Source organism: Lemur catta, chromosome 2, assembly GCF_020740605.2.
Source record: "Lemur catta isolate mLemCat1 chromosome 2, mLemCat1.pri, whole genome shotgun sequence".
Taxonomy (NCBI): domain Eukaryota; kingdom Metazoa; phylum Chordata; class Mammalia; order Primates; family Lemuridae; genus Lemur; species Lemur catta.
The window spans coordinates 71,682,166-71,697,516 of NC_059129.1; the positions used below are offsets into that span (position 1 = coordinate 71,682,166).

General features: G+C 30.3%; 1 protein-coding gene across 4 annotated transcripts in view; it reads left to right on the forward strand.

Annotated features, from left to right (window-relative positions):
- FAM135A (family with sequence similarity 135 member A) overlaps window positions 1-15,351 on the forward strand; it is a 101,804-nt gene that overhangs the window by 31,147 nt on the left and 55,306 nt on the right. For all 4 annotated transcript variants that reach the window (XM_045543811.1, XM_045543813.1, XM_045543812.1 and 1 more), the window contains 3 exons: window positions 3,161-3,238; window positions 7,061-7,110; window positions 13,266-13,421. In XM_045543811.1, coding sequence (XP_045399767.1) covers window positions 3,161-3,238; window positions 7,061-7,110; window positions 13,266-13,421 — 284 coding nt within the window. The remainder of the gene's footprint in view (window positions 1-3,160; window positions 3,239-7,060; window positions 7,111-13,265; window positions 13,422-15,351) is intronic.

Sequence of the window (15,351 nt, forward strand, 5' to 3'; positions counted from 1 at the left end):
TGATTTCATATACCATTTGTAGTTTGCAAAATGCTTTTACATGTATCATTTCACAGATGATAAATTATTGAGATTGGCAAAATAAGTTTTCATTCAGACTTTTTTTGTCAGTTTTATAAGCTTTTATTTTCAAATATCAGCTAATAGGTTATAAAAACACATGTAGTTATTTTCTCAGAATAAATTATTTTTACCATCTATGTGAAAAAATCATGAATTGCTTTTTGAAGTTTACTTAATCAGTATTCTTTGTTTATTCCTTTGTTCCTCAAGGATCTCAGTCTTTTAATAATATCAATGTACTCTCTAAAATCATCATTGTTATTGAAAATAGTTCTTGGGTTTTAGACTAATGAGGCTGTTTTTTTAATTGTCTGTTTTGGATTGCAAAATAATTGCAAGAAAGTGTAAGGATTTGTACCCCACTTAAATTCAGCTGTGAGAAAATGCTGGCTGTTGTGCCACTGCCTATCAGCAACTACTCAAATGGATTTGATTAACTCCATTATTCAGTCAAGTTAGTTCACACTATCTTGACTTGACTAGACATAAGTATCACAAAATTGACTGTTAGAAATGCTTGATTCAGTAATCCCAATGGTTACACAGATAAACAAACAATAGGAAAATGTGTTTATTCCTTCTTGACTACTTATTCTTTCTCAAAACAAAAATGATAGTGTAGAAGGGATAAATCTTTTGATCATTATTCTCCAAAACATTCTCTTTTTTCCTTGTATTTTATATACTTAGAATCCTTCTATTTTCTTTAGGAAAATTCTACAGGAGACTACTGCCCCAAATGTAAATTTTTTAAAATTTTCTCTCCTAAACATGAAACCATCATTTGTAGAATAGAGCTAATGTAAGCCATTCTTTATCCTCAATTAGTAGAAAAATTGTGTTCCAAATATTTTTTAATTTGGTGGTTGGAACTCAAAAACATTTTTGTAGGAGAATTATATTAAAATGTTGGTTAGGTTTGATGACCATATCACAAAGCTATTAAACCACAATATTAATGAAGGACACTGTCATGTGCCTGAAAAGTAATAGCATAAAAAGTAATAATGTAAAACTTAAAAGCCATGTGTAATAGTATTTCTACAAGAAAATGTATTAATAGTCTCAGTATGTAATACTACAGTAGAATTCAGGGAGGCATTATCTTGTGCTTACAAGTGCACATTCGGAACCATTTCTGTCACTTACTCACTTTAGGTCTATAAACAAAGTGATTTCCATTTTCAAGGTAAGGAGATTAAAGGGAATCAGATGTGGTGCATGTATCAGAAAGGAAAGATAAAATCATCCAAAAGGCAGAGGATGTAAAGGAGCTCTAGGAATAATACTTCTTAATTAATTCCCTTAGGCTTTTTATGAGCACCTATTGTGTCAGGCAATGTGCTAGGTATAGAGGAACGGATAGGTCTCTGTCTTTAAAGAACTTTGACTTCTCCTCTTCCCTCTCCTCTCACAACAGTAATAAGAAATCAGCTTAGCATTGGGATAAGCAGGAGAAACTCACCCAGAGAGATGACTATATTCATATTAAGGTTAGCTGGGCCTATAAATGCCTGTATAAGGAAGATTTTCATCTGCATATAATTTGCAGGTAGATTTAACGTGTAATATTTACAAATGAAAAAAACAAGAATCACATTTTAAGCTAGAAAAAATTTCTCTAAAAGGAAGTATGTTTATTAGTAAAATTTACATTTAGTAATGAAACAAAAATGTTTCACTTTTCAAAGGCAAAGATTTATTTCATATAGCTTAGACAATATTAGTACTTTATTACTAATTTCTTAATCTACCCTCAGCTCGATAATTTATTTATAAGATTTTCAGTTTTCTTTCAGGTAAGGATGGCTTTTATGTCTTACATGTTACTTTGGGCTTATAATATTAAAAAATAACATAATAAAAGAGCCCTTATATTTAATTTCAGGGGTCAGTTACCAAATGAATGTCAGCTTTATTCCAAAATACTTGCTTAAAATATTTTATGAGAAAATAAAACTCTAAAGCAAACGTAGGCTTCATTCAGTTTTGATAAATAAATAATAGAAATAGAATAAAATTATTAGTACCTTACACATATATTTATTCAAAATATATTTGTTGAATGAATGAGTGAATGAGTGAAGTAGTTCAATACAGTTTTTGTTGTTACCTGAAGAAGCATAGGCATCAACACATAGCTTATAACAGGTTTTTAGTGATTTTTAAAATCAAGACTCATTTTCAATAAATATTGGTAAATACTTTGTGTTCTTAAGCTTTACTATTTAAATTTTCCTTTCTCTTTATTGTGAATTTTAGATTATTCTTGTATGGGTCTTCTAGGAAAACATCTAAAAATGCTATTAGCTGTTCAAAATAAAAGTATTTATTGCATATTCTGAACTATCAATATTATTTATTTTTATCCTGCCAAATTAAATTGTGGTCACTAATGTATTTCCATAATATACTACTGACTTAACATCACTGTATTCACCAATTTTAATAAGTAAATATAAAGTAGTTCTTAATTAGAGAATGTATTATATTTACTTCTATTATTTAGCACTTTTCTTGAGTTTTCAAATAAGCATTATATTTAAAATTCTTAAACTCCTCCATGCTTTGAAAAATTGATCTAAAATCTGTTCCCTCTTTTAAAATAATACCTTGAATTCCTTTCTGCTTTTTTGCCTTTTTCTTTTCTCCTAGATGAATGATGTACATTTTATGATGACAGATAGTTAAATATTGGTTTGAAGCAAGAAGCTCTTACTGACAAGAAGAGTAAGGAGTTCTGGAATCTAGGTTTTGGCAAGTGATATAACCCATCTGAACCTCAGTATCTACACTTGTGAAAGCAGGGAGTGGACCTAGCTGATCTCTGAGATCCTTGCCAAAACTCAAATTCTGAGTCTAAGAAATTAAAATATAGAAATGAGATTGGATTATGAAAAGTTGATGGCAAATTTAAATAGAAAAAAACAAAGTAATATAAACCTGAATGTACATCATTTGTAATTCTAATAAGCGAATTACCTAACTGCACTATCAGATCAATACTAAGTCTATTATTAACAAGTTGGAAAATTCTAGTAAATTTTGTTGTAAAAGGAGTATAGTAACTAGTGCTGTGTGCAATCCTTATAACTAGCCAAGGCCAACATGCAGGTCCTATATGAGCGTCTTCTCAGAAGAAAACAGCCACGAACCCAGAAAGGCACCTGTCTAGGTATGTTTACAAATAGGCTAAGTAAATAATCCCTTTTAAATAGTATGAAACTTTGCTTTAAATTAGCATCAATTTCATAAATATATATTTATTCATATAATGTGTTTTCACCACTCTTAAGAACTTACCTTTAGAATCAGTTTGGTTTATAGATAAGTTTTGGTTAATTTCTTAATTAATTTGTAATATTGAAGTTTTTATTTAAAACCGGAAATGGTAACTGCAAAGAATATGCTTTTTCCATATTCTTTCTAGAGTTTCTACAAAGAGCGCTTTTTTGAAACCCTGCTTATTGCCAGAATTTGTTGGTTTTATGATATTGCCTTAAATTTTCTCTGAAAGTAATTTTATCTTTGGATAGACCTGATAATAAAATGTGACTTAAAAACTTGTTTCATGCAGAAATTGAGAAGGGAAACATCTTCAGTGTCTGGTTTTGTTTTTTTAAGTCAATTTTTATTTAGTTTTTGTTATTCTATATAAAAACAAAATAACATCAAATTATCACTATCCGGATATGTTACATGTGGTAAAGGAACTATTCTGATCTAATTATTTTATTTATATACTTTTATATATTTTTTAGATATTTGTTCTTGATTACCAATAGTACTTAATTTACTATCTTTCTATAAGTATATTAAAAGGGTTTACTTTGTATTGAATAGACTATCACAATTATATTTTTAAAAAATTATGAAAAGCTGTAGAAATCAAAAAATGAATTAAAATCACAGTATTTATTTTTCAATTTTCAAAAGCATAAACAAAAATAAATTAAGAAGCCACAATCTTTCTCAGCATTTCTTAGATGAAAACTAGCTCAGAAATAACTATTGTGTTAGTTTTCACTAAGACTGTTAAGAGAAACTGATTTTCTTATCAGGAAGAAAAAAGAAAGGTTGAAAATTTATTTAGTCATTCTTTGGAGTATAGTTTTATATGCTCATAAAAAGTTACTGTAAAATGACAGAATTCATCATATGAAATTGTGGTCATTCATTTATGACATGTTTTAGCATTTTTGTTTAGTGATTTAAATGTACTTCTAATTTAAACTATTGTATTGCCAGCCTATCAATTTATATGTGAACATTCTAAATAGTTTTACAGAATGCTGTTTAATATAATAAGGAATATAGAAAGAAAGGGGCAGATCTTGGTTTGGTAGGAAAAGGCTTGATTCAAAACTAAAGCATGATGAAGTTGATTAAATAACACTTTTACTGAGATATCTTTTACCTTTAAACTTGGTGTTTTCTAAGCTGTATTATAAATATTTATTGAATGAATGGATAGATGAATGGATGGATAGATTTAGGAAATAAATGTAAGATACATGTATGTACCCTTTGACCTAGCAACCCCGCTTCTGTTAACCTGTATCATAAAAATAAGATACTGATATGGAAAGACACAGATACAAGCAGGTTTATCGCAGTATTGTTCTTAGTGTCAAAACACTGTAAACAAAGATAAATGCCCATCATTTGGGCAAAGCGCAGAATGCAGAAGACATTATGATGCACCCACATCAAGGAATATTACGTAGCCATTTTAAAAAAATGCTTTAGAGCTGGGCACCAGATTTTCGTCAAGTACTGCTGAGAGAAGAAAGCAAGATGCAGAAAACTATGTAAAATACAATCCCATTTTTGTAAAACAGTAACTCCAAAACTCATACATGTATATGTGTATTTGAAAAATATGGAAGGGTATGTTCTAGATTATAACCTTGAGCAAGTGGAGCCTAGGACCCTCAAAAAATTTATATAATGATCACATTTATACATTTCTATGAAATTGTATAAATGGATATGCAGCATACCCTTGAACAGTGTAGGTATTGGGGCACCAACCCCCATATAGTAAAAAATCTGCATATAACTTTTGACTTCCCTAAAACTTAACTATTAATAAATAGCCTACCGCTCACTGGAAGCCTTGCCAATAATATAAACAGCTGATTAACACATAAAAAGATCAGTATATACATATATTTTATACATTTATGACATACCTTTTTCGTAATTTTTTGATATTTCTAGGGTACAAAGTTTGGTAGATTTTGAAAATTGTCACAAATCTCAAAAAAAATTTCCAATTATCTATTGAAAAAAATGTGCATATAAGTGTATCTGCACAATTCAAACTCTTATTGTTCAAGGGCCAACTGTATATGTCATTTTAAAAAGAAAAAAAATTAAAATAGAATTTTAAACTTGGTTAAAAATCCTAAATGATTTTGAAATAATTTTGATCCTAAGATTTTGAAGTTTTGCTTTTAAACATTCTTTAAGATGTTGTTTGCATTGAAGTAGCTCTCACTAATTATAATGCAGATGTACCAGTTATTGCATGTAGGCTCTTCTATGTAAACATTTAAAAAATGTGTCAAAATTCTAAAAAGTTATTTTCATTTTTTTTTTAATTCAGAGGTAGGATATGTAACCTACTGAGACTGATTTTACTGATTTTCTTCTATCACAAGAAAAGAGCACAAGTAATGTGAAAACAGATGTTGCCATGTAGAAGTTGTAATTTTAATGCAGGGTCTACTGCTGATTTTTTTGTAGTTTTGGAAAACCTAATATTAGAAGCCACTGATTTATCTGACAGTGAAATGATTTGTGAAATCTTAGCAAATTTCTCTAGTTATAAACAAGTAGACCAAATTAGTGATCTATCTACTGGTGTATGTCAACATGCAATTTTATTTGTATATTTTGTGAATTACAAAATGTATATATGTGTTCTACTGGTTTTAGTTACCAACAGAATATTTGTTCACATTGTAGCTTGGTTGTGTTTATCACTTAATCATGACTGCTTATTTTACTAAATCTAAATATTTATCATTCTTTTTGTCATGTAGTAAACATTCAGTCTATCTTATGAGGTATGGAACTGACAAGTGAATTCAGGAATGTGATAGAATGTACTTTTGCCTTTGTGTGAGAATGATCAATTAAACTTTCATAATAATCGATTATGAAATTTTATGATTATAACTATGCTTTTCTTTTAAGAGAACTTATTTTAGTTTGATTTCTAGTTAAAAATTAAGATATTGCAGGCTTTAGGCTCCCTGTAAAAAATAAGTAATAAATCTTTATATTCTGTTAGTTTCTGTATTCCCTTCTAAATATTACTGTTTTAATTGTAAATATATACATCCCTTTATATATAATTATTATAGTATACATTAAATAAATCAAGATTATGTGGCAAAAATCTACCTCAGTTTAGTAATATCTTATAGAAAAATGAATTTACTAAACTAAATTAGGAACTACCTTTTTATTGAAAAGGATTTTGTCATTCATTTTTATTAAATAGTTATGCTGCAGGTATGTTTTAAATATGTTTCAGTTATAAAAATTAATTTCACTTGGGTGTTTTAGGAATAACTTTGTAAATAAAAAGGCATATATATATATAAACACAAAATATTAAACTTTACAAGAAATTACAAAATATGAAATACGGTAAAACCTAATTATACATTTTTTCTTTTCTATGACACAGTCATGCAGGTTACTTTACATATATAGTTGATATTTCCTTGACAGTGTTAACTCTTGTGAGAACTGAAAATACACTATTTAATAATAAAAACCTAGCACTTAATAATCATGTTAACTATAATTAATGTATTTATGAAAATATATTATAGTGAAATTTAATTTATTGAATATAGTCCAAAAGATATTTCTCAATCTTCCTTTTTTTAAGGGAATTTAATTTACTTATATAATTTCAAAAATAGTTTTCAGATCTAACATTGAAATATTTCCTCTAATTACTCTTTACTCCTTCCAGAGGAAATGGATGTAGAAGCTCGGCTTACTGAACTATGTGAAGAAGTTAAGGTACTTGGATTTTTAAAATTCACATTATCAAGTTATTTGAGTGGTGTCTGTTTCCTATTCTAAATATTTGGTCTGTGAAAACTCAAATTAATTAATTAATTGTCTTTCCTAAAATGCAAAGATGAAATGGTTAATCATGGTAGAACCACAGCTTAATTGATCAAAGTACATTTGGCTTTATCATCAAGTTAATTTATGTTCTAAAAAGTATATTATTCTGCATATAAATGAAATAGCAAAGATAATTAACTTATCAAAAATGTACATTTTCTAATATTAGTTCATTCAAAGATTTTCTAGACAAATTTTTAAAACATTATTTAAACTTGTATAGTTTTGTAAAATGACATTGTTTAAAAATGAAAATTTGTTTTCTTTCAACACATCAATTTCTGTGTTAGATAATTTTTTTAGTTCATTCTTACAATTAAATTGAATAGATACCTGTTTTCTTTATTTCTTTTTTTTTTTCTTGGCCAAGACATTAAATGTTTTGACTATTTTAAATTCATTATGTATTCAATCAGCTACAACAGAATAAATCAGAGGCATGAATCAAATGAAAGTATGTATTTGGTTTGAAATATATTTTTGTATATAAATTGGAATGCAGACTAGACTGAAAAGGTATTTACCCTCTCAGAAAATTAAACATATATGGATACATAAATAATTTTTATACTATCCTAGAGGCTTTCCTTGCAGTTCAAATAACATAAGTATTTTCTTTAAAAAATCACTAATGTTCCTGTACTAGTTGCTTGAAAGAACATTAAATACTTAAAAATAATCTTAAGGCCGGGCGCGGTGGCTCACGCCTGTAATCCCTAGCCCTCTGGGAGGCCGAGGCGGGTGGATCGCTCGAGGTCAGGAGTTCAAGACCAGCCTGAGCGAGACCCCATCTCTACTAAAAATAGAAATAAAAAAATTATCTGGACAACTAAAAATCTATATCTAAAAAATTAGCCAGGCATGGTGGCGCATGCCTGTAGTCCCAGCTACTCGGGAGGCTGAGGCAGTAGGATCGCTTAAGCTCAGGAGTTTAAGGTTGCTGTGAGCTAGGCTGACGCCATGGCACTCACTCTAGCCCGGGCAACAAAGTGACACTCTGTCTCAAAAAAAAAAAATAATAATAATGATAATAATAATAATAACAATCTTAAGATGTGTGTGATTAATATGAAAAAATCTATAGTGTTTCACTGAGTGATTGAAGAAAATTTGAATAAATAAACATGATACTCCTGTATAGAAGGATAATCACTGAAAGTTAGTCAGATTTTCTCAAGTTAATCATTTTAATGAGCCCAAATCAAAACCACTGGGAATTTTTAAACTTACTTTAAAAATCATTTGAAGAAATATAAGAGTGTCTAAGAAAAACTTGGCAGGACTTGCCCAACTAGATACTAAAATATGTATAAAATAACAATAACAGAAATAAGGTAGGACTTCTCTAAAAGAATAGACAAGTCAATGGAACTATTAATAAATAGCACTAAAATAGTCACTAATATGTTTAATAACTAAACATTGAGGTTTATAAATAGTATGGTAAATTTAGTTCTTCATACCATGCTACAGAAGCATTGTAAATGGACTAAAAGGTTAAATGTCCAAAAAAATTTAGCAGGAAAAAAGTTACATGTAACTATAAGCAATCTGATCTTGGGATATGAAATGACTCCTTCAGACAATAAAAAGAAAAAGAATAAAAGAGACTAAGGGAAAAAATAAGATATTGATGATTTGAAACTTCTTTATAACAAAATATACTATAAATAAAGTTGAAAGCAAGCAATAGACTGGAAGAGAATATTTGCAATATATAAAACCAGTAAATCCTTAATGCTCACAATATATAAAGTGCTCCTGTGTATCAATTTCACAACACCCTTATGAAAAAGAGATACACAGAGGTAGTGCACAAATAGGCAATTCTTAGCAGAACACGTTAGCTACTGATATGATGCTCATTCTTACCGAAAACCAGGGAAATGCAGATATTAACAGTATTTTTTTTTTGCCCATGAAATTTGCAAAAAGAAAGTGACTGCTAATCTCCATTGCTGTTAAAGGTGTAGGAAAACTAGTATTTGCATACACTGTTGGTGATGGTATAAATTGGTACGATATTTTTTGAGATCAGTTCATCAATCTATTTTAAAAACATTTCTTAAACTCACATTAGTTCTCACATAACAGTTTTTATTTAATAATCTATTCTACAAAAGTATTCCTAAGCTACACAAATATGAATATAAAGAATTTCATCATTAGTTATTATAAACTCCCATGTAGTCACTTAAAACAATTAGGTAGATCTCTTTGTATTGTCATGAACTATTTAATTCAAGAAATATTTATTGATCTATGACATCAGTTACTGTTTTCATGCTGAAAAGCCCTTTAAGATATATTAATTGAAAAAGATAAATTGAAAAATATCAATAATATGATTTCATATAGTACATAATGAAAACTAAAAAGCGAGGTATTTGATTGTGTTTATGTGTTTACATATAAAGTATTTGAAAGTATATCTATATATATTCCAAACTGTTAACATTAATACAGAAAAAGGTTGCATAAAGAATAAGGAATGTAAAGGGGAATCTTTATTCTTTATATGCATCTATATTAAATTTTCTTAAATATATAGTAATACTAATAAATTTTTAAGATACGCATTTAAATTTCAATGTGTAAATGGACATCATAAAATTTAACAACAGCGTAAATTTTGACAACAGAATAGACAAAATATATAATGACAGTATTTACAGAGCTTATACAAATCGATAAGAACACATGTAATTACCATTTTGCATATTAACATAGGATAAACACCCAGTTACAAAAAAGTCTAATATATGAAAAATATTGTCTCATTAATGATCAGAGAAACAAAAATTTAAGTATTGTGATACCATTTTTAACCTATCATATTGGCTGTGATTTTTAAAATAACTTTGTGCTTCCTAAGATATGGTGAGGTAGAGATTCTCACACCTTGTAGATCTTTTTCAGAGATTGATTTGGCAGTATGTATCCAAAGCCAAAAAGAGTATCCCTTTTCAGTCATATACCAAAGACATAATCAGAGATTCATGCAAAGATTTATAATACTGTAAAAATGTTAAACTAAATAAATACCCACAGTAGAATAGTTAAACAAATTATGGGATCCTCATAATCTACAACTATACAACCTTAAAAATGGTGCTTTCAACAAATGTTTAATGTAGAAAAATGCCCATATTGTGTGATTCAGTGAGAATGGCACAAAATGATATATGCTTTTAGCTTTTGCTCTCTATATTTAACTGAAAAAAATTTGAAGCTTATGCACTAAAATGAACTTTTATTTTCTTCTTTTTTGGTATTTTCTAAGTCTATTAAAGTAAGTACTATTTTGTAATCAAACAAGATCAGTGAACATTATGAAAAAATGTATATCTGTATAAGACAAGATAATATGATTTGAAAAATATGCAAATGTAAAGTCTTATTCCTACATTTATGCTTATAAAGGATTTTGCCAAACTTAATTCTAATTTCTTTTTTTAATGTAAGGAAGAATTTTATTATTATTTGTTTTGAGATTGATTACAAGAGATTTATGTAAACCGAAGGAGTAATTTATTTACAGTTGAAAGGATGCTTTTCAAATAATGAAAATACTAAAATCCTGTCTCAGGACCTTGGTACCATGATCCCTAGGAAATGAAATTAGTAATTACTAGGTATCAAGATAGCTTTGCTCTCAGAAAAGAAAAAAAAAAAATTGTGTACTTTATTCAGCCCATGGTAAGGCCAAGACACATATTTCTATTTGTGTGTAGAGTATACTAGATTTAGTTTTCCTACAAAGTACTATTTAATTACTTTCACATGCTTATCCAACTCTTCTTTTTGTAAACTCCATTAAAACCACCCTTGAGACAATAATATACTGCAGGTTTTAGCTTCTTTTAGCGTGTATTTTAATATGTGTGTTTTTAAGAGAGACATGAAACACTTGTTAGCTTCATTTCTAATACATTTATAAAAAGATTTCCTGTGGCAAAACACATCCATAGATTCATCATATGTTGATAAATCCTTATTCATTGTATATTGACTTTCTTAGCTTCCATTCCAGAGTCCTGGAATTTGTAAACATTTTTCATAAATTCTGGGAGCTTTTTGTTCTTAAAAACAAAAACATCTTCCACAAATTCTGTGAACACATAATCTTTTTCTGTAAATTCTGGATGCTTTTTTTTTTTATCTGAAGCCTGTAATTCTTCATTCATTCATTTATTCACTCAGTAAATATTTATTGATTTACTACTATGTACCAGTTACTAGAGTCACAAAAGTAGGTAGCACATGATCATAATCCCTTCCCTTCTTACTAATTTTGCTTATTTTTGTTTTGTGTCTTCTCTGAGTTAGTATGGATAAATGGAAGCTTGATTTGTGTGGGGGAAACTGAGTAGCAGTAACATGTGATAAGCAACCTTTGTAGATATATATATAGTATAAATATATATACTTAATATAAGATACTTAATATTTTATATACAAATATATTTAAATATTTAATATAGTAAATATAGTTTTTAAATATTAATATATATGTTTTTAAGAATAGGTACAGACTGGGCACGGTGGCTCACGCCTGTAATCCTAGCACTCTGGGAGGCCGAGGCGGGTGGATTGTTTGAGCTCAGGAGTTTGAGACTAGCCTGAGCAAGAACGAGACCCCTTGTCTACTAAAAATAGAAAGAAATTAGCTGGACAACTAAAAAGATATATAGAAAAAATTAGCCGGGCATGGTGGCGCATGCCTGTAGCGCTCCCAGCTACTGGGGAGGCTGAGGCAGCAGGATCACTTGAGCCCAGGAGTTTGAGGTTGCTGTGAGCTAGGCTGAAGCCACGGCACTCTAGCCCGGGCAACAGAGTGAGACTCTGTCTCAAAAAAAAAGAAAAAAAAAAAGAATGGGTACAATTGTAGCGCAATTGTAAGTAATGGGTCTGGAGCTCAGGAGAAAGATGTGATCCTAAGATACCAATTTAGCAATTGTTGGTTTATGTATAGATGGTAATTGAAACCATGGAAGTGGCTTTCAGTGTCAACCCCTCTCTTCTTTAGGATAGGGAAATGAAGTCAGCATCCGTCTGTATACTTAAGGTAGATTTGCAAGGGTTGCTAATAATTGAAAGATAAATTTTTGCAACAAGGTATTATCTGCCTGAAAACTAACTGCAGCCTCAAGGAATTACAGTCATGTCTTAATAATAAAAATGCTTGCCCCAAAGAGAAGCAATCATTCTGACTTATAGTCTTTCATTATTCTTTGTTTCAAAATCCTTATTTTGTCTACTCAAGAAAACCAATTGCATTTTAGAAGATTCTACATGTCATAGTACAATTTAGTACTTTTAACTTTTATGATCAGTTTAGATGAATATTTAAATAAGTGGAATAATTTAATATCACTATTAGAGCACTCATAATAGTACTTTATAATAGATTATTTACCTGCTTTTCTCTTCTCACAAGACTGTGAGCTTCTCATATTAATCTTTGTGTCTCTAGAATATAGACCCTAGCATTTAAAATGTGTTCAATAAATAGTGGATAAATGAATTGTTAGAAAAGAAAAAGAAATAAGGTGTTTGACAACTCTGTAAAAGGATTACCCTCAAGTGAAGTAAAGCCTCTTTTTCTGAAAAGTTATAGATAATTTAAATACTTCACTTAGCTGATTTGGGGAAATTTATTATTGTTCAAAAATATTTATAATAACTTTCATCCTCATTAGTACATTATGTTTAAAATTACCAATATTTTGGTGTTAGAAGTTGATCATCCTCTATAGAATCTTAATTTGTAATTTTAGATTATAATTAACATTATTTCAGTAACAAATTGTCTCAGATATTGGAATATCAGAAAATTGCTACAGTAACTATCAGTTAAGTAGAAAACCATTGGTCAGTTGGTCTTTTTCTCTCTCTACACACGTGCACACATACACAACAAATTTTTTAAACAACAAATTTGCCTTTCTATTCATAGGATAGGCAAGGTATTCTCAATAACATTATATTTAAGTATGTTGTAGTAAACTCAGGAAGCAGTGAAGTTTTTTTTCTTATTTCAGAAAATAGAAAATCCTGATGAACTGGCAGAACTTATAAATATGAATCTTGCACAACTTTGCTCTCTTCTGATGGCTTTATGGGGACAGTTTCTGGAAGTTATAACACTACATGAAGAACTAAGAATACTATTAGCACAAGAGCATCATACTTTGAGGGTAAGTGAAAGAACAGTGATGTTAGAGCATTTTAATGAGTATTATTATCTTTAGAAATTTCTTAGAAATAAAAAGACTGATTTTTACCTAAGGTTGATAAATCAGATAGGAAACATTTATCATTGTGTTATTGTTTGACTTCTAAGTTAATAACAGAACAACTCGGGCACAGTGGCTCATGCCTGTAATCCCAGAACTAGGGAGGCTGAGGCATGAGGATCACTTGGGCCCAGGAGTTGGAGGCTGCAGTGAGCTAGAATCATGCCACTGCACTCCAGCCTGGGTGACAGAGTGAGATCCTGTCTCTAACAATAAATAAATAAATAAATGAATACATAAATAAAAAATAATGGAACGATGCATTTAAGCACGTGACCTGTCTCAGTCACAACCTTGCTTGTAAGGAAAACCACCTAAAAGTAAATAAAATAGGAAAATATATGATGCAAGATAGCCTCTGGAACCTGAGAACAGGAATTATAGCTAGGCCTCATTAGGGACAGGCATCAAGAACTAGAGAGCCATCTCAAACTAACGTGGAGTCTCTCTCTTCTCCTTTTCCTCCCTTCCCCTTTACCTCCTCTCTCCATCCCTCACCTCATATAAGGATGTGGAGGGAGTAGTCTAGACATACGTGTTTGCTATCAGCCTAGTATGGACATCATGTAGAAATTTTTATACAATTTTATTATATAACATCCCAAGAGACTTAAAGTTGTTAAATACCTGATTATCTTTCCAGTCTCATTTCCTTATATACCCTGTATGCACCCATTTTCCTTAACCTACTAGGAGTTCCTCCACACATCATGTTTATTTTCTATTTTCCTTTTTTATTTTTCTTTTCTTAATTATAAAACATAATCAAAATCAGAAAAGTATATAAAACATGCACATTTTATCAACTAGTTAAAAAGAACACACCGTTTTGATTATTACCCACATCAAGAAATAGACTGCTGTGAACATTACAGGTATCCTCTATGTGTCTTTTTCAATTACTCTCCCCTTCCTGATACTGAGCAGTAATCACTATTTTGTCTTTTATGATGATGAGTTCCTTCTTTTTCTTTTAGTTTTACCACCTATGTATGTACACTAAATAATAGAGGTTTTTTCCACCTGTTATTTAGTTCTATATAAATGAGATTTTACAGTGTGTATTCTTTTGTACCTTGCTTATTTTGCTCAAGACTTTGAGATTAATCCATGTTGTTGTCAGTGGCTGTAGATTATTCATTTTCATTGCTTTGATGTACTCCATTTGAATACACCTACAATTTGTTTATCTGTTCTACTCTTTTTTTTTTTTTTTTTATATATATATTTTTTTTATTTCAGCTCATCATGGGGGTACATAAGTTTAGGTTATATACATTTTCCATGTCCCACCCATCCCCCCGAGTCAGAGTCCCAAGCGCGTCCGTTCTCATTCTCCCGACAGTGCACCTGGCACTCATCATGTAGTCATACCTCCATCCCCTCCCCCCCCCACCTCCCCGGGTCTGCACCTTCAAGCATGACCATTCCCCAGAGGGTGTGCAACGCACTCATCATGTAGGCATACACCCATCCCCTCCCCCCACCCCCCATCCCAGTCTGATATCCAATTGGTATCCTTCCCTGATGTACATTTAGGTGATGATCAGGGAAACCAGTTTTCTGGTGAGTACATGTGATGCTTGTTTTTCCATTCTTTGGATACTTCACTTAGTATAATGGGTTCCAGCTCTCTCCAGGAGAACCAAAGAGATGTCGTATCATTGTTATTTCTTATAGCTGAGTAGTACTCCATGGTATACATATACCACAGTTTACTAATCCATTCGTGGATTGATGGGCACTTGGGTTGTTTCCACATCCTTGCGATTGTAAATTGTGCTGCTATAAACATTCGGGTACAGGTGTTTTTGTTAAAGAATGACTTTTG